At 42.2% G+C, this 26948-nt stretch overlaps 1 protein-coding gene across 2 annotated transcripts in view; it reads left to right on the top strand.

Annotated features, from left to right (window-relative positions):
* The window catches only part of OMA1 (OMA1 zinc metallopeptidase), a 435938-nt gene that overhangs the window by 367794 nt on the left and 41196 nt on the right, over nucleotides 1-26948 (top strand). For both annotated transcript variants that reach the window (XM_069232569.1, XM_069232568.1), the window contains exon 8: nucleotides 21622-21771. In XM_069232569.1, the coding sequence (XP_069088670.1) occupies nucleotides 21622-21771 (150 nt within the window). The remainder of the gene's footprint in view (nucleotides 1-21621; nucleotides 21772-26948) is intronic.

Below are 26948 nucleotides of genomic sequence, written 5' to 3'. Positions count from 1 at the left end.
GATTGTCGTCGCGGTAGCACGAAGAGTAGTCCGGGCCTTGCGGACGGCCATCATGCCAAGATTTTGTTAGGCGTTGTGGGTGGTCATTTCTGGAGCTTCATGTTGGCTATCACGATGCTGTTGCGTGCAGTGCAGATCTTGCAGTGCTGGTCGTTGCTGGTGGTCACTGTATCTTGAAGAGTCAAATTCACAATAGCTTTGCATCAGTAGTTGGCATGGGCGCCAAAGATCTTGGCACAAACAGGTCTGTTTGTTGTTGCAAAGAGCCGAAAACCTCAGGATTTCCTTTTCTTCTAGGAGGAGCCTAACTGATAATACAAGGGTCCAGGACATGGGAGGTACCTCTTAGTGATCAGGAACCCACTCCAGCAAAGACCAAAAAGGCCCAGACAGATCCGGTTGCAGGTCTAGTGCAGCAGGCCAGCTAGGTAGTTGCAGGGAGACCTCTGGATCTTGTTGTGTTCCTGAAGCTCAGGACAGGAGGCCATTCAGCTGACCCTTGGAGTCACTTCAGGCAGGGATAAAGGGTGCAGGTCCAGTCTTCCTTCTCAGATGGCAGGGCAGGCCTCAAACAGCAGGGTAGTTGTCTGACAGCCGGGCAGTCCTTCTGTAGTATTGTCAGGCCCATGAGTGCACTGAAGAGTGGGTCTGAATGTCCTACATTTATACCTGGTGCCCGCTTTCAAGTGGGAGAAACTTCTGGAGTCTTCTCTCTACAGACGTTCACGGACTTTCCTGCCTCCCTGCCTTGGTCCCAGTCTGTTTGCAGGTACATGAGGTTAGTGTGAAGTTCATTTTGTGTGAGCTGTATCAGAGCCTTTGAAGTTCAAGTGGGGGCGGTGCACATCTCCAATGGGCCTTGGCAGGCCCATCCTTCCAAATCCCAGGCTCATTATTGTGTGGCTGTCTGGGTGTAATAAACAAACGTCAACTTTCAAATACACCCAGCCACGTGACTGAGGAAACAGGCACCAAATGGTGGAGACAAGAAAATGCCAACTTTCCAAAAGTGGCATTTTCAGAATTGTGAATTAAAATCAGGTTTTACCATTAAATATGATTTAAAATTATAATTCTTTCAAAACTGACATTGCTACCTTGTCTCAAACATAAAATGTAACACATTATATGTAATAAGGGAACAGACTGTTACCCTATGGGGAGGTGGCCTCACAGTAACGAAAAACAAATTAGGGATTTTCCACCACCATTACTTGTAAAAGTTCAAAACAAATGTTCACATTTTTAAACAAATGCTCCCTGAGTGAAAAGGATGGTATGTAGGCTTCGCAAAGAGGTTATTTTGTGAAGTGTTTTGAGGTGCTTTTCGAGTGAACAGCACAGTAAGTGCTTCAGGACTACTATGAGCCCTGGGTATATGGTATACCACTCCACTAGGGACATATAAGTAAATTAAATGTGCAAAGTCGGTGTCAGTCAATTCAACCATGTTTGAAGCAGAGAACACAAACACTTTAGCACTGGTTAGCAGTGGTAAAATGCACAGAGGCCTAAGGCCAACAGAAACAGTTTCGGAAAACAGGAGTGGTGAAGGCAAAAAGTTTGGGGTGACGCTGAAGAGAGGGCCAGGTCCAAACACAGTACATGCTAGATCAGTGCAAGATTTTGTAATATAACGTTATGCTCATATATAGGGAGCTTTTGTCATAGGTATGGCATAGCAGCACCATTCATATTCAACATCTTCTTGCCTAGTTTTTGACGATTCCACTGTAGGCCTGATGTGGTGTGTAAGCTTAGTATGTCATAGATAATGTGAGGATATTTGATTAAGTGTTGTTGGTAATTATATTTTCTATAAGCGTGTTTGGTGTGCATGAATGTCAATTCACCAAAACATCAGGGGGAGCGAAAGTGACCTCACACCTCAGTGACATCACAGGAAGTGAGATCATATGACCTTTGACTCTGAATCCTAGAAATGATGCCAAAATATCGTAATCCTGTTGACTAAGGTTTGTCATAATCCCTGTAGCCTACCCCTCAAGGCAGGTTTAATTTATTATCATATGTAAGGAACTATCACACATGTTGATCACATAGGTGACGGTTCTGTTCAAATTCATGTACCGGTATGTTTTTTTAAGTATTCAGAATAAGGAGGCATGGCAACAATTAAAAAAAATATTTTTTTTGTAAGTGCTTAATTTTATTTTGTACTTTAAAGAGGGCCATTCTACTTCTGAATTTATTTAACTTAAAGTGTAATTTCCCTTTGGAATTTGCAGAAGGTAAAGAGTGTTCATGAGAACACTCGTTACCCTCTATGATTGGTACTGCTGCCAGCGGGAGGACTGAGGGAAAAGAACCCCTCACCGACATTGGCGCTGCAAGTAAGGTTTGTGTGGTCGCGATAGCACCCCCAAAATAATCAAGATGGAGTTCAGATGGTGACTGAGCAATAACGGTGCTTTTAATTTATGTTTTTATCACGTCTCATTTGTTGTGTGTTAAAAAACAGATCAAAGTCAGTCTATGCCTTCTGATAAATGGCTGCTTATTCTTTAAACATGGAGGTTGGTGTTTACTTTTTTTTTCTCTGACTGCAGAGTTCAATTATGTTTTCAAGTGTACCATCTTCAACGTTGCTGAAATAAAGGGTGTATGAAAGGAAAGGGTGTTGGATGTCAGTTTCTACTACTCAACATTTATAAACTTTTAAATGAACTGTACGGATTTTTCATAATATATATGTAGTTATGAAATCATAAATGAATCACATTTTTTGTAATTCTGAAGTCTGATTGAAACAAAGATGTTAAAAGGGTCAAAACAAATCAAGACACCTTACCTGATGATATGCAAATGATAAATATTTGCTGGAACCCGATTTCCACGCATTATTAATTGTGTGCTTTATGAATTTACCAGTAAATGTATGCCAGTGCACATTTTGTGGCCACTTTATTATAAAATGTGCTGTCTGTAAATGATAGTGCGCAACCATGCCTTGCTTTAGTAATATATTTATGAAGGTTTGTTCCCAAATGTACCACCGGCTACATACACTATCCTGCTGAATGGGATTGGTTTATATGCTATAGTTGCGCTTTGTGTACCATTTGGATTTTTCATAATCTCTATGACTGAAGAGATGTAACATTGATGGCAGCATCCCAGCTCTGAAAATCGTCCAGCATCACTGCTCACAGAGGTATTATGTGAAAACTAATCTGCTGTTAGGTGTCCTGCCAAGGTAGAGTGCCCCCATTGTGATATATTGTCTCTCACGACAGCAGCCCTCCTCTCTGTTTCTCTTTGTGAGGGTGCAGTGACCCCTTCTTTTCAGTATCACTTCACAGGACACTTAGTGTGCCGAGCCGTCTGAAAATGTGTGGAAATAATATTTATTATTTATAATAATAGGTGTTTTAAATGCTATATTGCAGTTCATTTCGTTGTGTGATAATACCCATTGTGTTTTTTTTTATTTTGTCCATGCACAGTTACTTGACAACTGTAAAATATCTTTAATGAATTAATGAAGATAACTAACTCTGTAACCTTGTATGAAGAAGCCCTGGTGTACAGAGGCGCCCTCTCCTTAAAGCGTTCCAAATTAGTGTTTTGACGTGACCACTAAAATTAACTTTGTGAGTTACAGATATTATAATTCATACTTTAATATAATATCAAATAGCTTATTAAGTCACTATTTGTATTTCTTATTTATAAATTTACAAATTACATTAGTGATGTATTCAATGCAGGCCCCTACAGCATTGTACATTCCCACTTAGCCATATTTCATAAAGTACAGATATGACGCATACAAGCATAGGATTGCACGGCTCCCAAGGAAATCTAGTTGTGCTTTATTGACTGATGATTATAACTGAACTTCCATGAATGTGTGCATTATATATATATATATATATATATATATTTTTTTTTTAAATATATTTTGCTTAAAATAGGCTCCTGTATGTTGCACCGGGTGAACATATGACTAAACACGGTCCCATTCTAAAAACCAGTGCACTTTGAGAGTTGTAGCCTCAAGTTGAAAGTTGAACCACACCTGAAAGAAAGGACTTGTAATAGAGAAATTGTGGACCATATGTGTGGAATAGAGCCATCCAGCCACTCCAATGCTGCAGTGACAGCTCTGGATAGGAAGGCAAAAAGAGAATAGACAGGCACACGAGGATATAATACAGAAGTGGGTGAGGCCTAACGGCAGCAAATCCAGACCACGGACCACAGGAATTAGCCACCTACCGCCTCAATGGCTGTTTCACATCATGAACATAGCCTGGCTGCTCGATGCAGGCAGAAACCGGACCACGTTGGGCCTCTCTGCAGGCTCAGGTGACCGCACTGGCTTAGCAATATGATGGGGTGAGGAGGAGAGAAATCTGGTCCTCCTGTGTGGCGTTTTTCTTCAAGGAAAACTCGATACTGAGGGAATGATCATAAAAAGTCACATGTAGGCATATGCCTTGCACCCTTTTCAAGTCATGTTTCTGAGAATGTGAATTAGAAAAAAAGGAACTGCTGTTCAAGGTGGAAGGCGGAAACCTCTGCCCCTACTTTTCTGTTTTCCTTTTTTTGTGAACAGGACCCCACTGTGTTTAATTCCAATGACGGATTTCACGGGACTAGAACAAAGCAGCATTACAAAACAAAAATGTTATTGAAAAATATAAGACAGGAAAATCGTTACAAATTTATAAAAATGAACACGAGTGAAAGGAAAGAGCTATGTGTTTGTAATTATCGTGACAATACCTCCAAAGAGATAAACGGTCAAACGTCAAGAACGTTAACTATCATGCACTTCGGCGTAAAAACGAGATGAGTAACAGACCTGTTGCGAATTGAGCTTTTGGATAAATTGTACTAGGATTAACGCAAACTCAGACAGAAGGGGAAAGTTATGCACAAAAAAGCCTATAATTGAAGCTCTTTTGTAAGACACTGCAGAAATGCTTAAGGTTGTTGGTATACTACCAGGTACTGATTGTCACATAGGAAGGTGCTGTTGTAAAGACCACTATCTCTACTTGTGACCACGATATCAATGTTTTGATATCCACCTACAACAATATCGACTGAACAATATTGCCTTGCACTGTATCATCAAGGTAAGCTGATGTGTACTTGAAATGGAAAATCAACACTGCCATATGTATACTTACCCTAGTGATATCGTGGTAATCAATGCTTCTGCTGATATTGTGACATACAACCACACGTGTTAAATCAGCAGAGATGCCTCTATATATAATTACAGAAGATGTGCTTCTACATTGTCAGACTGGTGGTGATAGCTGTATCAATATTACCTGGAGCCTCAACTTGTATATGCAGAATAAAGGACTGAGGACTGTGCCAAAAAAATCACCAGATATCGAAACAAGTGGAATTAGAGGTCCTTCTCACAAGTGGTATATAAAGGTATCTTGGACATGAAAAAGCAGCAGAAGCACTTCAACAAGGAAATCTTCCAGGTGATCAGTAGCCCAATAAAGCAGTTCGAACTGACTAGTGGTGTCATAGAAAGGCAGACTGTCAAGCCATGCCTTGGCGGTGGGAGAGTGTCTGGTGCCCCAGTGGAGTGCTATTTCATATTTAGCCAATAATAGTGAAATGGCAGTGAAATGACACACGTTTAGGAATATCTTGCACGTAGTCTAATAAGGCTACCAAGGTGTCAGGGGTGAGGGCTAGGTCTGTCATTTCGGCCAGTATACCATGAATAGATTTCCAGTAGGAGGCAATCGGTTGGCATGTCCAGGAAATGTGCAAAATTTGCATCTGGGTCATGGCTTCTAGGGCAGGCAGAGGATCTTGTGGGGTCAATGCACACAATAAAACTAGGTGTGACATACATTGTATGCAAAAGTGTATAATGCAGAAGTTTATGACGATAGTTGGAAGAGATAGAAGACGTGTCTGCGCGTAACAGGCCAAGCATATTTTGTCATGGGTTTACACCCCAAATCGGACTCCCAAGTGCGCCAAAGATTCTCCTCGCAAAAGGGAAGAAGAGCCTTGCACATGTGATAGAGATTGGAAACCAGTTGTCGCCCACTCTCGTCGGCATTCAGCAAGGACGGGGAGGAGCTTAGCAGGAGCTAAAGGATATGTTGATATGGCAGCATGGAGTGCACTCTGGATGCGCTTCATGATAAATTGGTCCATCTGGGTGGCCGCGAGGAGGTGGGTCTCATCCGTTATGTCTACAATATGGCCTGCAGGGAACATGTCGGCAAAGGTGTGAAGTGCGTGTCTTGTGAGAGTGCCCTGGATTATTACTTCACCATTAATAGGTAAGCAGGGGTTGGATGCCAAGGGTAGGACAGTGAGTAGAGAAGGGTGCCACCTACGAGCTGTAGGAGCTTCTTCCAAAAGGAGTTGGAAAGTGGATTGATATATTAAGAAATAAATACAAGAAATAGGAAAGTATGACCATCTTAATTATAGCAGTGTGGCCAGCCATCGAGAGAGGAAGCTGAATCCAAAAATCTATTTGAGATGTTAATTTGTTTATGGCGGAGCTGTAATTCAGGTCTGATCACCTGTTCTTTTTCCCAGTGAAGCATGATGCCCAAGTACCTGATCGGTCCTGGACACAAGGACAAGGGAGATTTGGTGGAGTCGGTGAGTGGAAACAGGTCCGACTTGAATCAATGAGTATGAAGGGCAGAGAGCAATCTGAAGCACGCAGTCTCGCAGAGAATAGGTGGGAGGTTATCGGAGGGATGTCGTACAAAAAGTAAAATGTCATCAGCATGTAAAAAGAGAACTAAAGGGCCAGTCTGAACGTTCAATCTGTGATGCATATGTTTTTCCTAGAGATAATTGGCTAGGGGGTCCAGCGCAATGATGAAAAGAAGGTGAGAGAGTGGGCAACCCTGTCTAGTACCCATAGTTATTTTATTGCAAAGGGGCCAGTAAAGAAGCCATTGGCTTTTATCTGAGCTGCCGGTTGGGAATATAATACCATAATCATGGACATAAAGTTCCATGGCGTGTCTGTGACACATGCTCCATCAGGCGATAATAATTTGGGTATGTAGGAAGAGGCCCTCGGAGGCCATAGTAACCTATCCAATGTGTGTCCCAGGCATTCATCTTCCCCTTTTCGGCAGGCTCTTGTGTATTTCACAAGGAAGAGGACCTCCTGCGCCGCCAGGTCCCGATATTGAGCCAAGAGAGAGGTGATTTATGTAGGTCATGGAACAGTATGTCTCTGTGCAGCTCGTTTGTCTATATCAATTGAGTCTACACACGGGTCAGGCTAGCATGAATTACGCACAAAGCTCTGGCTTGTGTGGATATGCTTACACCCCAAATATAGGCTTTAAATGCCTCCCATAGTGTATCTTGAGACAAGACTGAGCCGGTATTAAGCGTGAAATATTCAGCAGTTAATGAACGGAGTTCAGAGAGAAAGAGCTTATCATGCAATGCCTTTCCAAACCACCACCATATGGCATACAGAGCGACAGACTGATGGGGGCATGATCAGAAGTGTGGGGGCTAGATGCGGAACGTCTACTGGCCATAGGGACAGTGTGGACGAGAGTAACACATTTTCAGTACAAGACCATGTGTCATTTGGTGTTGAATAATGCGTGTAAGCAGGGGCAGAGGCATGGAGCAGGCACCAAGCCTCTGCGAAGTAGAAAAGTGTTGCACGGTTCACAAACAATTTGTACCGATTTAGGGTTATTCGTCAGGATTGGAGCAGTGGAGTCTAGATATAGGTCAAGCAAGAGGTTAAAATCCCCTCTCAGCACAATGTGATCATACCGCTATTTGCCATGAGTGTATGGAAGAAGTCTGGTGTGTCAACATTTGGGACATAAATGTCCAACAACACCCAGTGACCCGCCAGAGTCCCCTCAGTCAGGGCATATCTGCCGTAGTCATCCAGGGTAGATGATGTAGGGTGAAATGGAAGGCTTTTATGGATTAGGAGGCCTACCCTGCGGGAGTAGGTACTGTAACGGGAAAAATATTGATGTGGCCCCCATGTGGAGGTGAATGAATGGGGCTTCCGCGGTGAGAGGTGGGTCTCCTGAAGGAAGGCTACCTTTACACCATGTCTCTTCTGATACTGGAGTACTTGTTTACCCTTACGGCTATTGTTAAGGGCGCGTATATTGCAAGAGAGGAATGTGACCTCGACAAATGGGGCACTATGGTCTCACTGTGTAGGCAGTAAGGAATTGTTGCGAAAAATAATGAGAACACGTGCACCAACAATTGCAACATATAGGCAAACTGTTGAAGGTCAGCTAAGAACAAAAAAAACTTTAAATCCTCATCCCACCACCCATACAAGGCAAGAACAGGCCTAGCAATTCCCAAAATGAGAAACCCCAACAAAACAGAAGAAAAGAAGTTGTATGTACCACAGGGAGGAGGCAATGCCTCAGCACAGCGTTCCCAGAAACCGATAAATGACAAATGTCCATGAGTGGGCCAGTGTACAGTGTGTATATGCACGGTCCGGGATAGTAAATGTGGGTTGAAGAGAAGTCATAGTGTGTGCAATTAACTGGTCGGGTCGTCAGTGGCTACCGTCAATGGTGTGGAACCTTTTTAGTCTGAGGAGAACAATTCAGCGCTGGCCGTGGATTGAGTGTCTGGCGGAGAGCATTCAGTAGTTGCACAGAGGAGGAGTCAGCCTTTGCATAATGGAGCAGTTGCAAGGAGGAGTCAGCCTTTGCAAGGTACTTGCAGAAGTTTAGGAATCTGGGTGTGTGTAAAAGAAGCTGGCCTTGCCATGGTTGACCCGCAACATAGTCCCATATTTCGCAGTGCAGCTCTAGGCTCTGTGAATTTATGGTAGACTTCCTGAACTGCCACTGTGATGTCTGGGAATAGTGAAATAGTAGATCCTTGCTACTGTAGAGGGGAGTGCTCCTGTGTGCTCCTGTGACATCACGATTGCCTTTATCTGTCTCGGGGTAGCCGCTGGGGAAGGTAGCCGGGGTCCTGGGAGCACTGGACATGCTCAACTACAAAGGTGGAAGTAAAACTCTGGGCAGTCAATAGGCGTGCTACAAAAAGGTTGAGACAGCCAGTGTCTGTGGTTTCTGCTACCCCCATTATGCGAATAGTGTTTTGTTGGCCTCTGGCCTCAATGTCAGCATTTTTGATAGCCACTGCTTTGAGGAGTCGTTCGAGCTTATCTAGTCATTTGGATGCCGAAGCAGTGCCATCCTCCTCACTCGATATGTGTTCCCCTGCCGCCTCCAATCTGGTCTGCCATCGACCCAGCCTCTTCCCCATGTGGTCAAGATGACCGGTCAGAGCATCAAACCTAATATCAATAGCACTGAACCTCGCACAGAGTTCCGCCATGATGGTGTCTCTACCAGTAAGCTGGGCAACGTCTGTGGCAGCGGTGGCCCCTTGTTCCATTGTAGGGGTGCTGTCTGGCAGATCTGTGGATTTGAATGTCGCAAACGACAACGTGAGTTGACGATTATCACTGCGGACCTTTGCTGGAGTACAATTGTGTACAATGCTGTTAGGAGAGGTGCCAGCTGGGAAGGGTGCCACTGTGAAAGGGGCCCAACGAGGATGTAGTAAGGAGGCACCCTGAATGTTTATCCCCAAAGGGTGGTGCAGAAGAAGGCCACAGGAATAAACTCAAAGTGCAGGGGGGCCGATGGGTAGTGTTGTGCCTCTGCACAGATAAGTGCCAATATTTAGGGGCTAGGCTGTGATTCAAGGGTACCAGGTGAAGAGCTCCCCACTGCAACTAGGGATGGGGCAGTGTGGATTACGGACGCACAGTTGTTCAACAGAGTCAGTGAGCTGTGGACCCCAGAGGAGGCTTAGTAGAAATTACAACTGTGTGGCTCAGGCATGACGCCATGCAGGTAGGAATGCATCCAGGGGCAAGCAAGAGGCAGTGGCTCTGGTTACAGCAGCAGCAGCCGCAGAGCGGAGAGATAAACTTTGAGTCTCACCTGCACAGACCTGATGCTGGAATGCTGAGTTCTATCCCCACATCAACAGGTGTTGAGTGCGTTAGCACCGCTGATTCAGATGTGAGGCAGGCAGACAAGTTGGTTGGAAGGGCCCAGAACACAGGCGCAGAGGATCCGGTGGTAAGTGCGAGTCTGCGGTACCAAGGAGTGCTGACCCCAGGTCCACTATTTCCCCATGAGGAGAATAGAGGGAAGCGGAGGGAGACTACAGGTAGCCCGGCAAGGCCCGACGGCCTCAGGCTTACCCATGGCCCCTGTTGGCACTGGGCCTCCGAGGCGGGCTGGGCCGCCCATCTTCCAGCAGCGATGGGAGGCAGAAGCGCCATCCAAGTTGGACTCTCTCCAACACCCTGGTGTTTAGCAACTGCCGCTAATCCCTGGACCTGCAGGACATCCAGTAAGGAGCCATTGTTAATGAAAAGCTGGGACCGTCACACCGGAGCTTCAAAGCTGAGAGGCAATCTTCGCTGCCAGCTCGGCCACGCCCTCAACATCTCCCATAAGATGACATGACGTTGCCTTATTAAATTTAATAAGTGCTAACTTTTGATTTGGAGCAAGTAGGACTTTAATGTTTGGTGCCTGAGAAATTTTAATTTAATATCTTTATTAGTAAAGTTGGATTTTAAGTTTAATTTTGAAAAAGCCGCTTTCAGAAAATTGAAATTTTCCACACAATGGAGGGATTAGGTTACCTAGATGGACCATCTTTGACAGGACAAAGGGTTGGAACTGGGTACAGCCCCACTTGCTAATAATGGGCTGTGCACTAGCTTTACACAAAGGAATTTACAGTACCTCATTGTTCATGCAGTCAGGCCGAAGCCGTGGTAGGGGAGGCAGGAAACTCCAAGCACTTCAAAAATGCTCTACACACATCTCGTACTTCAGGAACGGCTCCAGGTGTCATAAAAATAGGACCCACAGACCCCCTTTTCAGTTCACTTTCTGGACCTCAGGCATTGTTTTGACTTATATTGGGTGGTCCTTTGTGTGTGGACAAAGAAACGCCTCTCTGACGACCTCTGATAAGAGTGAAACGCATGTCAAGGGCTGCTTTTACTCATTGTAGGTTAGCTGTCTGGTATTTTACCAACCCAAAGCTGTAATACTGTGCCTGGTGTAAGAAACTGAGTATAAGTTGAGGAGGTAAGTACCTACTTTAAGTAGAAACCACAGTCTTTGTCAGGGTGAATCACTAACGTCACTAGATAAACCTGAGCTCATCCACCTAGTAGCTATGGCACAGAGCAGATAGTGTAGTAGGTTCAGATTATGGAATTATTCTTTGCCTCAGATCTGTTTTCTACAATTTAGATTGTATTACCATACAGTGTTCTTCCTAACTTGAAGCATGTATGTAATTGCTGTCATTGGTTATATATTGTTTATGCTTGTGTCACATACTAAGTTCTCTAGGACTTGTTTTGCTAGTTGTACTGTGCTACTCCTTGTACATGCATTCTCCAATAAAGCGCTGTTAATTACCCACGTTTGAATGGTTATTAAACCACATTTTGGTGACAAGAAGGGATAAAACCCAGAGGGAGCATCCCTGTCCACTACGGGAAGGGAACACGTTCATGATTAACAGAAGCCTCAATATTAACTTTCTCAAGTGTGCCTTACCTGGTTCTGCAGTTATTATTTCGGAGGCGTAGTGGAGTTATTGGCCTACCGAAACCACCTTTCGAGTAGAGCGGTCCCCGTGTATGCCACGATCACCAGAGAAAGAAGAGTGGAAAGCATGGTGTTCCTTGATCACTGGCTGGGCTGGAGTGCAGTACAGAGGAAGAAGAGCAGAGTGCACGGGATCCTGCGATAACTTGCTGGGCTGGAGTGCAGTACATAGGACAGTGGTCACAACCGTGATCAGCTTCATATCAGTGGGTTCATTCGGAGTGTGCTGGCTCGATGTCTGCAGTGTAGGTGCTGGCTGGGCCATGGAACAGAGCTTGAGCATCGGCACGAGCAGGATAGGGAGCGCGACTGTCTCCTCACGCTGAAAGGAAGCTCATGATTGGAGTATGTTTAGTGATGCAGCATCTCAGTAACATCACGCGTGCGGTTCTTGTGGGAAATTACTGTCACCCTGGGATCCACGCAATCTACGCAACAATGGTGATTGCCATTACAACCCTGGAAATAATTTTGTCAGTAATTGCAGCATTGTACGGTGAAATTCAAAAGGTAGCTGTGCTTTTGAGATGAGTGAATGCTAACAAATATACTCTAAAATAATCTTCAAGGTCATTCAGAGTGTTAGTTGCTTTGGTTTTGCTTGTATTTTCAGGCGAATTTACTCCAGCTTTTGTTTATTTTGTACTTCTATTTTGTGTTTGATTGTTTTTTATTTATATTTAAGGCAACTACATTACCATGAGTAATTATTGTGGGAACCCTCCTCCGCCTTCATTTTTAGTGGCCCAAACCAACCTAGCATGAAGTGGGAAAAATGGTTGAGACACTTAAAAAAATATTTATTGGCTATTAACGGAAATTCATTCATCCCAGAAAGAAAGAAAACGCTACTTTTGAACCTAATGGGTGTGGATGTAGAGGATATCTTTGAACGTTCACACCCTGTATCACCATGACAGGGAGTGGAAGCAGGGCATAATGACAGCTTTGTGGATGCATTAGACACGATATTAAAAATGATTTACAGAAAAAACACCCATAGTATTAGAGAGATTTAATTTTTACACCTGCCACCAATTAGTTGATGAGTCAGTTGATTCGTATGTATGATTGTGCATTTTGGAGCACAAGTAAGATACTTGCATAAGGGATCAATTCATACGTTGCTTAAACAAGAAAATTCACAAACAGCTTCTTCGTCAACGTAATCCAAAGTTACAGGAAGCAATTGATATTGTTGAGAGCGTGGAGTGTTCCATTAACTCATTTAATAGTATTAGTGTTGAAAGTACTTCTGTTGGGGTGGTTTCATTGTCAGTAAAAAATTCCCAGAAAAGTCAATTTCGAAAGGGGGAACTGTCAAAACAGACTCACCTAATATTCCAGTTTACAATAAGTTACAATGTAACCGTAGTGGTTCAAGATCACACTCATCTCAATTTATAAATTGTCCGGCCAAAGGAAAAGAATGTTTTAAATGGAAAATTGGCCATTTCGATTTTGCATGCTAAAGTACAAGCAAAAGGGTGTCTAGTGTACTAAGGACTAACATAGAAAATGTGGATGGTGATTCAAACTTAGAGAATGTTGTACTTTGTGTGAAAGAACAGGGAGTAACTCAAGAAGTCAACACTGATGAAGTCAAAGAAGTTCAAGTGGTGTGTAATACAATGGTGATGAATGAGATTGATAGTGAGCCATATGTACCACCGTTCAGTGTAATCAACATTGATGTAAAAAGTCTAGAAGTTATGGTGGACACATGGTCTCCATATATGATTATTTCATACTCTTTCTTTCACAAAAATTGGCAAAGTTAGGTTTTGGAACCCAATTATGTACGTGTTTGTGGATTTGGAGGGAAGGAGTTTAACCTGATGGAGTATTTTGTATCTGAAATGAGTTCTAAACACAAAACCATTATTGGTAAGGTTTACCTAGTTGTTGATGGTTTACAAGTGTTCGGCTGCAGGCATCATGGGAAATTTAACATCACCCTCAACCCCGATGCAAAAATGCAAGTGTGCATGGCAGAAGAAATGCTGATGGTACAAGGTGTATTGGAGGGTGACAGTAATGGCTTAAAGAGTATCCTTAAACATAAGAGTTTGTTTCAGAAAGAGCTCGAAAAGGTGAAAGGATTCTCTCATCAGATTCAATTGACGAAGAATGTGTCACCAATGAAACACAAATTAAGGCATGTTCCTTTACTTGTGAGACATGAATAATCTGAAATGCTTCTAAAAAAATATACAAAGAAGGGGTGATCAAACCAGTCAATGCATCAGAATGGATTTCTCCGGTTGTTTTAGTTTTAAAAAATGGAGACCTCAGAATGTGTGCTGTCCTTAGATCTGTCAACAAACACATTGTTGTGGAGTATCACCCATTGGCAAAAGTTCAAGAGTTTCTTGCAAAGTTATATGGTGCTAAATAGTTTATTACCATCGACCTTAACGCAGTGTACTATCGTATTTAATTGACAGAAGATTCCAGTCATATTACAGCATTCTTAACTCCTGTTGCAGCATTCAGATACATTGGAATGCCATTTGGACTTGCCTCCAATGCATCAGTGTTTCAGAAGTTGATGAGTTTTCTCTTTGGGGATACTGATTGAGCGGTGGTGTTCCAGAACGATATTTTGGTGTACTCTGAAACTGTTGTTAAACATCATGAGACTGTGAGTAAGGTATGGACCATTTTGAAAGAAAAGGGAATGACAATTCACCTGGACAGATGTAAGTTTTTTCCACAAGAAGTAGAATATTTAAGGCATACAATTAGTAAAACAGGTATTTCTCCAAAAACAGATCTCCTTGATTCTATCAGAAGCATAATTGCACCTGAAAACAAAGATCAGCTCAAGTCTTTTGTTAGGTTAGTATTATTCTAGATTTGTACATACTTTTGCAGACTTGGTACTTCTGTTACGTTTGTTACTTAAGGAAGGAGCAAACTTTGAGTGGGCCAGAGAGCACATGTCTCCATTTAATTTGATTAAGAATGCAGTTATTGATTATAAACCTGTATCTTTCTTTTCTCAAAATGCTGTTAATATAGTCGCAGCCTATGCCTCTGCTCCTGGTTTGGATGCAGTATTAAACCAGATCAACGAAGCGGAGGAAAACTCTATTGCTTTTGCATCTAGGCCACTATCATTAGCCGAATCTAGATACTCTACAATAGAATCGGGAGCGTTAGGATGGACCTGAGCAGTAGAGCACTTCAAAATGTACTTATAGAGTAAAACTTTTAAGGTAAAAACTGACCACAAACCTTTGGTTTCATTGCTGTGGAATGATGGCATGGGAAAAGCACCTTGTAGGTTAACTAGGTTACTAACAAAATTGTGATACATGGTATTAGCACACATGCAATAATATATATAAATTCAATAGTGATGAGTAAGTTCACATGCTGATTATTTGCATATAATTATCCACATCCCAAAAGAAACAACAAATTACAGTTTGTCCAAATTAGCATGCTCCAAAAAAGATTTCATCAATTCATTATATACAATATAGTTCATAAATTATTATCACTTAATCCAGTTCTAGAATAAGTAATCCAATTCACAAATTCTTCACAAAAAAATGTTCCTACCTGCTGTCACAATTGCATTAATTAGATCCCAAAAATTCATTGAATTCCACGCTGTCACAGTTGCATCAATTTAAATCCCAAAAGTTCTTCAAATTTCAAATTAGGTATAGTCCAATACAATATGGTTCATGTGTGAAAATCCATCCTATTGTCACGCTGTCCCTGATGGTGAAGTCAGGATTCCAGCAAACGCATCTTATTTGCCTCGGTCACGACCTGTTGGAACGGATGTTTCCAAGATGTCCTCAGTAAACCTAGATTTGCTGACAGTTTGCTTGTTAATACTAATGTCTACGATGCCCCAATCTAATCGCAGTGCGAAGCGTATCCTGCAATCAACTTTGTTTCCTCCCCAGCGAGTACACCGAAAATGGACATTCCCTTTTCTTTCAAAATGGTCCATACCTTACTCACAGTCTCATGATGTTTAACAACAGTTTCAGAGTACACCAAAATATCGTTCTGGAACACCACCGCTCAATCAGTATCCCCAAAGAGAAAACTCATCAACTTCTGAAACACTGATGCATTGGAGGCAAGTCCAAATGGCATTCCAATGTATCTGAATGCTGCAACAGGAGTTATGAATGCTGTAATATGACTGGAATCTTCTGTCAATTCAATATTCAATGAATTTTGGGGATCTAATTAATGCAATTGTGACAGCAGGACAATGAAATGAACATTTTTTTGTGAAGAATTTGTGAATTGGATTACTTATTCTAGAACTGGATTAAGTGATAATAATTTATGAACTATATTGTATATAATGATTTGATGAAATCTTTGTTGGAGCATGCTAATTTGGACAAACTGTAATTTGTTGTTTCTTTTGGGATGTGGATAATTATATGCAAATAATCAGCATGTGAACTTACTCATCACTATTGAACTTATATATATTATTGCATGTGTGCTAATACCGTGTATCTTAGTCTAGGTAACTTTGGGTTACCTCTTTAGGGGAGATTGGAGGGTGCAACCCCAGTATTTGGCACCGTGCACTATAATATTAGTGTTATTAAATTTATAGAGACAGGAGCGCCATATCACTCTTATCCACCCCCATTTTAGCTTCTACTAACAAAATTGTATGAGTACAATTTCACAGTTGTCTACATACCTGGATTACAAAATGTAATAACGGACTGCCTATCAAGATTATCTGGCAAAACTCAGTTCTCATATAGCTTATTTCATCAGGATGACTGTGTGGTAGCAACTGTGAAAGATGTCGTACTTTCTGTGAGGCAACTGTTATCTAAAGAAGAATGGAGGAGTGCTGTTTCTGAAGATAAAACTTTCAAAGTACTCAGAGAATATATTACAAAAGAGTGGCTATTAGACAGACACCTATCTAAACATCTTAAAAAGTTTTGGAATGTCAGAGAAGAGTTCTCTTTTGCCGATGAACTTATTATGAAGCATGAGTATTTTGTACCATCTGTGAGTATTAGGAAAACTAGTTTTGTTTGCTTACTTAGGACATCTGGGTCAAACTAATACTGTAAAACACGTGAGTTGTTTTGGTGGCCTTACATGGACAGTTTTATTGTTAACTTTGGAAAGAATTGGTCTTTATGTCCCAATTCGGACAAAGTTCTTAAAACACAGCAGTTGTATCAGGTACAAACTACCTTGTCTGAGAAACTGTGGAAGAAACTGTTGCCTTGTTAGGTCCATAAGAAGGCTTCACAGTTGGAAAAGTTTATGTGTTGGTCATAATTGACAACTTCTTTAAATGAGTGGAAGTGAAATGTATTCCTCAACTTAATACCAAGATGGTTAATAAATTCTTGCAGGACACATTCAGGAGAGAGGGTTTTCCTGATTGTATTGTGTCTGGTAATGACAAGCAGTTTACTTCAAGTACATTTACCAATTATCTTACAAATGCAGGTATGCACAACATAAGAACTATATTTTACTCACAAACATGAGCGGCTTGGTAGAAAGGTTTATCAAAAACTTAGTGGGACCAAGGCTAGAACTGAACCCTAGTTGTTTATGTTCTAATGAGGAAACGTGATTAAGAAAAAAATATTTAAAAGGTGGCAAAATACAATTGTGGAAACAAGGGAACAAATGTACAAAAATGGCTAGAATGTAAACAAGCATCTTTACGTTGGTGAGATTATTAACATCAAGTTACCTTGGCGTTGAAGAAAGGCTGTTCTAAGTTCTCTGATGTATTTAAATAGTTATAACAGTAATAAAATCGAAATGCCAATCAATAAAAATGCCACTTAGAATGAGAAAATAGAGCAACATTTAATAAACAAAATAATACCAAAATTACAAAAATCGAATAAGGCGAGCCCGAGATATGATTTTTTTTTAGGGGCACCCAGTCAAAATACTGCCCTTTCAGGCTTAGGGAACCAGAGTAGTTCACACTTTTTAGTGGAGAGCAGCTCTACAACATCTCTAACAAACTGAATCCTTTTACCTAAAATGTCTGTTTTTCTAGCAGAGTTTATAGGCAACAGGATTAGCACAGTGCCGTTCACACTCAACTAGGCAAGCGACAAAGCGTTTTTCATTTTTGCAGTTACGTTTTTATAGGATTAGTTGGTGCTGTCCACACCAGCCCAAACTAGTTCTGAAGGTTGAAACAGTGGATCCACATCCCATTTCTTCAAAATATATATAAAACTGGGAACCAAACCACTGTGTTAAAGTTACCTGAAGTTACCATTTTCTGCTGAAAGAGCTGAGGACCTGCCTGAACAACCTTAGAAGTCTGCCTGCTGGGAGAGAGAAAAAAGTGCTTGGCCGTGAAGGAGGAGAGACTGTTGATGAAGAAAAGACCCAGCATGAGTAGCATTCACAGAAAGGTTGTGAGCTCGAAAATGCAATGTTCTGAGATGTGTCCTTGTTGCACAGTATCTGAGAAAATGCAAAAAAGACAGTACCAGGGTGTGTCATCTTAACTTGACCAGGCTGCCTCTCATGGGAGTAAGTGACTGTTGCTGCCGACTATGACAATAAAGTTCCAGCTCCACTGAAGCAGGAATACCCTAACTACCCCGGTGCCTCCAACTGCCATGATGCCCTCTGAAGGACTTGACCTGGACGGAGCAACACCTGCCAGCTTGAAGCGCCAGATGTTGACTGATCTGAGCATATTTGCTGTCAAGAACTGTTGCAGCTGCAGGTGCCTGATTGAGCCAAGTATATTGGGGACCATCCTACACACATCCTCTCCTGAGGAGTTCTCTCAATACGAGCAAGAATGCCTCTGTTTCCTCTGCACATCCCGGATGACCACCGAGTAGTAACAGATAACCACAGGATTCTGTGGCACCTAGGGATGAGAGGGAGAGAGACTAAGGTGGCAACAGATAAAACCACAACACTAACTTGAGGCTGTGTGGTACAAAAGCCATCCTAAGACTTTGAACTGAGTTATCTTTCGAAACTCATAAGTGCTCTGAGTATTCTGCAATTGAGCTTAGTCCCTTCCTATAAAATAGCATAAGGGACGGTAATCCCTAAATTCTGAGGGGGAAGCCGATTAACAGGGGGAGAAGAGGAGTGTAGTAGCTCATAATTAGCGCAATTTACAACAACCCTTTATAGTCGGATTGATTGTATTGTGCAGTGTTTTGTTTTGCTGTTAGGTTACATACTTTCTTTTCCTAAAAGAGAAGCAGTGGGCTGGATATTATATTATGGTGTATGTTGTGTTCTCAGCTCTTACCCACTCCTGCTTACCTCCCTGTGAAGCCTGTGACTGCTTATCTCGCTACTCTGAGACAAGTGCAGAAAGGCAGTACAGTGTGCAAAGCCATTGTACAACAGGCGCCTGGAGTCTAGTGAAAACCTCCTGCTAGCACCGCTGGTGAAGCCCCATACCACCTGTATACCCTGTGTTCCCCAGTCAGGGTCTGGCAAGCACATACCAAAATACATGCTAAAGTGCACCTTTCTTGACATATTGAAAAGAATACTTTTAACATTAACTAAGTCCCCACATGTAGTGCCTTGGAGCCCACTTGATCTGGGTGCATGATGTGTAAAAGTAAGGCAAGCTGAATGCCTTTGCAGTGATAGGATTATCTCACTAAGTTAGCTGCAGTAAGCCTTTCTCCATTTTAAAAGCCAGTTTACGAATAAAATTCATATTTTTTTATATGTTGGCTTTTGAAAGGCCACACACAGTTGTGATATTTAGTTAATTTTGAATATATTAGTGAACATAGCTATGTGGTAAAACACTATCAAATAGGTTTATGAAAAATGTATACACTCTGAAACTACGTCAGTCACCTAACTATCTCTGACACTCTCTTCTCCAAAAGTTACAGTAATTAGTTTCATGAGCTCTGCTACTTACGTGTGAAGCGGTTCTCATGGAAGAGAAAAGACTCCCTTGGAGAACATGGTGTGCTGGCAAATCTTTGGCAGGAAGGCAGAAGGCTAATTACAGGGATATCCGCCTCTCATTACTTAGGAATCCGAGAAGAAGATAATTTTCTGATGGTCACAGAGGGCAGACAGGGGCCTTGATAGTGGTATTTTTACATAAAACATGGTTTGGTATGAGCTCGCCTTCATGAAGGCCTGCCCCTAAAACAGCATGGTCCGTGTCACGGTAGCAGGTGACCTAGGCCCAGAACCAGTTTGAGTGGGACTCTGGCTGGAAGGAAAGGTAGGTTCTAAATTCCTCACCTCAGTTGCTGCGAGGGATGAGGCAGCGCCTCTCATTCTGAAAGACCCTCAGAGTGTTTTTTTTTTAGATTGCTGCAGTAAAAAGAGGTGCTTGAGCTCTGGCTAAAGAGAGTGGTTAAGCTCGTCTCACACTACTATCTGTACTGTGGTATCTGACTTGCTCACCCTTGTAGTGACCAAGAGAAAGATCTTTAGCAACCGGAGAGTTTGGAAGAATTTGACTATACCAACCTGTGATTCCCTTCGGACCTGCAATAGTCAGCACATTTTGCCGGTAATTTCCTTTCATTTCTGGTACAAGATTAGCCTCGAGGTACCGCCTTCGGTCATGCATTTAGACTAACATTGACTTTTACTCCCCATGTTTACTACATTTTCTTCAAAACTACATGTATCCTTATTCCCTTATCCATCTTTTTTAGTTGTTTTCACTCATTAAATCCTGCTCCTTTTTTATATAAATCCCAAGGGTAAGTCAAGATTTTCTCATTGAAACTGTATTAATTAACACAGAACAGAATTACCAACTTGGGGGAAGTTCATACCTTGTTATCCCTCCAATTAATAATCCAGGATCTCACAATGTACGTTGGTAATGTAAGTCCATTCGTAATGCCAATTAGCTCTAAAAAGGTGAATGGGCATTTGATGTCATTCTGTCCTTGATAGTCCAGTCCACCCAAAAAGCTGGAACGGTGATCTGATAACTGGTGCTCTGATAACTGGTGCTCTTCCTTTATCGCTCATGACAGCCAGAAGTAGTCAGTTGTATTATGAGCCTATAGCAATTGCCCTGTTATGGCTCTTTGGTATAGGTGTCAGATCAAAATGTTGGGATCTCAGTCAGTGGAGAAACGTGAAGTAAAAATAAAAGGCTCACGCTACAGAGTGGAGTGGAGCTGTTATTAGGGGCGAGCGCGAAGCGCTCAGTCCCTCTTCGAATCCCTCTTTACGGGGATTTTAACCACGGCCATGTTACGCCTGTCACTTTCATTGGTTTGTGGGCTTGCCTTTTAAAATCAGCTTGTTTTCTTCTGTGAAAGGCATGCATACGTCATGCCTTTTCCGGTGCTTAGCCCTCCCCAATAGCACCGGTAAACTACTGAAAAAATACGAGGCTCCATGTTTTCCGTATGGTTTCTGGACTACGTTTTCTCTTTATTTCACAGCACAATCGCGCTCGTTTTTTTTTTTCATTTAATGTGACAAGAAAAGTCAGGTTAGGAGTTTACAACGCTAATACCTCTAACTCGACGTAATAAGAGACCCATTGCAATACAAATACTTGTTTTTAGTGGGCACTACTGTGTCCTACGTTGGGATAAACATTGGTTTCAATGTGGAGATCATTGTATTTACTCATCTGTTGGCTCACTGGATTAAAAGATCTCCCACAGAGGTCTGTAATGAACATGTTTGAGTTCAAGTAAATATACAAGTTCCCATCTTTTTGAGGATGGAAAATTGAATAAGCACCATCGATTTGGATAACAGTACATATGATGAGTGACAAAATAACTGACATGATAATATCAATATTTTGTACTTCTCTAACAGTCCAAACACCATGAGGATTCAAATTTAGTGGAGAAGAGATAAAAATATAGAATCTTACAAATTCCTTGTCTCTACTAAATGGAAATAAAATGTACAACTTGGTATCTGGAAAATCGTTTTCTGTCAATGCAGTTTATAGTGCACATCTGCCTTTCTCTTTCAGGCTTGTGTTGACATAAGAGCTGGTCCAGTCTTCTGGCAGCAGATGGATTTGGCAGGGACCTTGGAAGGATCTCCTCAGATCCCAGAATGGCTGTCCACACACCCATCCCATGAAAACCGAGCTGAACACTTGAACAGGCTTCTCCCTGAGGTAAGCAGGGCACTGGGACTTGAGTACTCATTCAACTTCATGGAAAATAAATAGTTACCACAATTTAGGTGATGATTCGGGACCCTGTTTCTCCCTGCATGCATTCAGTGTTCTTTTAGCAGCAATTAAATGCACTAAAGCAACTTCTTGGGTGTAGGGATACTGCTTGTCTTTGTCTTTTCTTGGAGCACACCATTGTGATGAAGGTTCCCCTTGGGATCTTTGTAAGCACTCTTTTTAATATCAAATAAACCACTTAAATAAATGTACTGCAGTCTAGGAAGCCACTGAAACCCAGCCTAAATCCCAGGAGCACAGAGAACCCCCCCAGCCTAAAATCCAGGAGCACAGAGAATCCAAGCTCAGTTCAGTCTGCATTGTGCAATATTAGGTGCTAAAAATACTCGAGTAAACAGTGAATCTCTTTATGAGATGCAGTTTGAGCCTTTCGTGCATATAGTGTACCTACGCCAATATTTGAAGCCTCTCCTTTTTTCGCGCTTAGATTTCTTTTCAACATATTGACTCTTCCTAGGTGCTAAATTGGTACCACGACCTCAGGTTTCAATGGAACTGGTAAAGTCAGCTACCTGCTGGGTGCAGTCTCCCATGAAGATAGACTCACAAACATAAATACCATTAACTAATGGCCCTTCCTGATCGTGTATTCATCAAAAAAAAAACAAAAAAAAAAAAACATCAGCAGGAAAGTGCTTTATTGTACTTATGCAGCCACTAGCAAGAAGAATAAACGAACTAGCTAATTACTAATGCAGTGTGTTAATTTCATCCAAAATACATTTGATGGAGCATCAAGATTTGAGGTGGATCTGTTATTACTTCATAATCATACCAGAGCTCAGCAAGATAGAATTATTCCACAATTGGACTTTAGTTAATAATAACTTTTAGTCAATAATAATAACTTTATTTCGGTCAAAATGACCATTAAAGTACACTGTACAATAAAATAGAAAATACAAATATGTTAAGAACACATGCTGCAAGCACAGTCCAATTTAGCCAAGTTTAATCACAAATAGCAGCTTACAATACCAAACCACCCTCCCATATGTGCTGGTAATCCATTAGCAGCAAAAACCTCTAAATAGATCAACAAATGGGCTAACAAAGGTCTGCTACGCTGTCTCAATGATCTCGCTCATCGGGGAGATTATGCGGGCCCTGTAATCTCATTTGTGTCATGTATACACTCAGTCTAAGTTTAACATGCATTAAAAACAAGTGCTTCCTTAGGCCCACTAATCTAATAAGTACCAAACAAACATTTTGTACATTCTGTTGTCATTGCCCTCCGGAAAAGTATTCAAGTTACAGATAGAACTTTGAGTAGACGGTCAGATTTTAAAAGATTTCCCTATATAATATGCAATCTTCTGTCATGTCCCTCTACTGCAGGGGAGGGACAATGTAAATCTAATCATGGATAACACCTTAAGTGATCCTACTGGGTCAGAGGATCCCAGGGTGCAGCCCTGTAATGGTGGCGCCTCCTCGGCTAGGGCGGAGGAGCGTCACCCTCCTGCCAGCAGCAACCGCTACAAATTCTTTCACAAAGAAAGGATAATAAACCATGTTTATTATCTGTTCCTTGTGAAAGGGGTGGGGCCTTGGAGTGCACTGTGCACTCCCCTCAGAGCGCATGTGTGTTTGGCCGGCCGTCTCGGGCCGGCCAAACACACATGTGCAATAGAGCCTGCACTCCCAGCCAATCCGAACGCTACTCTAAGCAGTGTCAGGATTGGCGCAGGGCAAGCTGGGAGCCTGTTCCTGCAGCAGCGTCGAGGGAGAGGAGCAGCGCGTCGCGGCAACGGAGGAGGTAAGTGAAATTATTTTTATTTTATTTAATTAATCCCACCCCTGCACCACCCCGCACGCTGCCCCGCCCCCAGTTACACCTGCGAGCCTCGACTGCCCTTTAAATCTAATCTATGTCATGTCATAAACTGTCAATCTAATTAAACTCCAGTCACTTACTAAAATAAACTGCACGTCAGGCTAGTCTACTGCAAGGGTCGACCGTCCCACATATTGGATTCGGCTCCATAGGTTTGTGACATACTGAGGTCTTTAGATTGAGTCAATAGGAGAAGTGTTGAGTATGTTTTTTGGTCCTGATGAAGTGTCGCTGGATCCATATGGACCCTTGAAACACGAAACATGTTGATCCTCTCTACAGGGGTTTAAGATAGTTTCCTACCCCCTCTCTCCACTTGTCATGTGAGAGTTTATGATCATATGTCAACCCCCACTCTCCCTTCTGTGTTTTTATTCTCTTGGCCATTACCCCTCCTTGATCATTAATTTTGTGGTGTCCTGTTCGGGTTTTGAGCCAATTTTATCCTTTTTTCGCTCTCCTATCTTTTGTAGTGCCTGTAGGTGGGCATTGGTCTCTCTGTATTTTTCACCACGGCACAGAGCTACTGAGATAAGACCTCCGGCAAAGAGCCCCCTCAAAGGGGTGCCCGTCAGACATTGCAGCGCCGGTCTGACGAGGAGCTTGCCCGATGATGAAGCATGACATCCAACTGGATGTGTGAGGGCATTTGCTTCTAGCAAAAGGGTTGCCCTGTGTCCTTCTCTCTTTTTCTTGGGAACAGTGTATTTGTATTTGTAATAAGTATATTTGGGAGGATATACACTGGACCATTAATCTCCATGTCCCTCATTTTTTAATGAAAAAATATATGCTGGTTAGAAAGACGATAACAGTCTTTACAGCTACACACAGCTACAAAGAATTCTTCCATCTCCTTCCACTACAGACTTCTTCCTTTTACTGTTGTTCTGCGATTACAATGTTTCTAAAGGTAAGCTTACAAGGTAAATTCTGTATTTAAAAGCCTTTAAGATATTTTTAACACGCAATCACTTTGTAATGTCCTTCCACCATACATTTTTTCAAAGCGACAAGTATGCCATAAGGAGTCTTCAGTCCTGGAAGAAGTTGAATACTTTGCAGTTTGTGTTAAAAAGGTGATAGGTACACTATATAAAGGACAACATTAGCATAACTGATACAATTGTTATCACTGGTAAGACTGGCATATGTGTGCTTAGTTGGCACATAAACAGGGTGAGAGTTCCCCTAAATCCCTGACTGTGAAGCTTTCCACAACAGTAGAGCTTACTTTTCAAGATGCTTACTTATTGGGTTTATATCACAAATAATGTTAGTGTGTTTGGTCTGATTGAAAGTTTTAAATTAGGAGAATGAAATTTGTATACTATAATTGTTGTGCATGGAGCATGCTGCAAAATTGCAGTAATGGCCAACGTTATAGAGATATGTCTGCTACATTTTAATATTTATATGCTTTGGTACCGCTCACCATACCACGTACTGTTAAACATTGAGCACCCAGAGCACTCCTTGTGTCAAACATGCAATGCTTTGACCACGCAGTGTGTTTACCACACCTCATTCAGTGCAATAGTGTGTGTTCATAATGTTATGCTTTTTAAAAACATTTCAATATTTATACGCATTGGTACCGCTCATCGTACCACATGCTGTTAAACATACAGCGCCCAGAGCACCAGCCGTGGCCCGTCCTTTAGGGCGGAGGGGCCACAACCCCCCATCCCATCTTTTGCTCTTCAAGAAGAGTGCCTGTCAGGCTGTGCAAAGGTCAGCCTGACAGACACTCTTCATGTTCAGCTCAGGCAGCCAGGAGCTAGACATGCGTGATATGTGCAGTCTTCTGGCTGCCTGAGCTGAACTTTGCTGGGCTGAAGAGGTCACAGCTCCTTTAGGCGTGACCTCCTCGGCTCAGCAAAGGTGCCTCGAGGCCCTCCCCCTCGGTGACGAGGGGAGGCGTCACCCATTGACTCTGACCTGGGTGCTTCAAGTTTAAGCCCTGAAGCGCCCAGGGCGAGTGTCAATCAGTGACACCTCATCACAAAGTGGGTGGGGTCAGAAGTCTCACTGACCCCATTTCACTTTGTGACGAAGTTGGGACCATAGGTCAGCCAGTGAGGGAAGGCAGCAGTCCCAACCCTCCTGGGACCTCCGAGCTGAAGGTAAGTGTGTGTGTGTTTTTTTTTTTTAATGAAAGTTTGGTGCGTGTGTGTATGTTTGAACGTTGATGAGTGTTGTGAACGGATGTGCGTGCATGTGTGAATGAATGAGTGTGAGTGTGCTTCCCACCTGCCCCCTCCTAAAATTACCAGCCAGCACTCTCCTTGTGTCAAACATGCAGTGCTTGGTGCACGTCGTGTGTAAATAATACTGCCTTAAACATACAGCGACCATAGAACTCTCCATGTGACAAACATGCAGCGTTTGGTGCGCGCTTTATTAACCACACCATGTTCAGTGCACCTGTGTATAATTATGTTTTGCTTTTAAGAAATATTGCAATATTTATATGGTTTGGTACTGCTTACTGTACCACGCAGCACAGCACCCAGAGCACTGATAATATGTCAGCTAAGCTACTGGTGAGGGCCAGCCCCCTTCCACCAGCCCCACAAACCTTTGCAGACAAATGTGGCAATAAAAACCATATGCTGGTTCGAAGGACGATAACCATCATTATTGCTTTGCCCATACACACACTGTCTTACCTCAATGTTTCATTCCCTATCTCTAACCTCAGTGCATCTATATATATTAAATTATGCTAATTATAGCAATTTTTGATTACAACTTTTTAACATGCTAGACAGCAGTCGCACTGCTCTACAACCTGACTTTAAAACATTGGCAAAGTTAATAGCTCTAGCTAAACACTTAACGGTCCCAAAGGAAAGACCTATTTGCTATGCCAATGCAAGGCAAGACCTATTGGCTATGCCAATGCTTGTTATATATGGGATTATGGCCGCACCAACCTAAGTAGGCAAAACTTTACTTCCCTTCATGATGGCATTACTTGATTAATTGAGATAAGGAACCCAGACTACAGGATATGATAAAAAAAAGATCTTCTGGAATGCCATCCACCCCATGTGCCTTTTCCTTTTTAATTAATTTTACATCCGGTGCTGTTTCGGTCAAGGTAAAAAAGACTCCCTCACCCCTCTCTGTTCACTATAGTTTGGGTTTACTTGTTTAGTTGACAATTCCTTCTCCCTGTTCCTGTTCTTTTAAGATTCTGGGTCCCACACACTATACAGGGCGCCAAAGTGAGCCACCCACGTATCTGGTTGCA

The sequence above is a fragment of the Pleurodeles waltl genome, chromosome 4_2 (assembly GCF_031143425.1).
Source record: "Pleurodeles waltl isolate 20211129_DDA chromosome 4_2, aPleWal1.hap1.20221129, whole genome shotgun sequence".
Classification (NCBI taxonomy): domain Eukaryota; kingdom Metazoa; phylum Chordata; class Amphibia; order Caudata; family Salamandridae; genus Pleurodeles; species Pleurodeles waltl.
The sequence above is the reverse complement of the archived record's forward strand: the minus strand, read 5'-3'. Positions and strand labels throughout refer to the sequence as shown.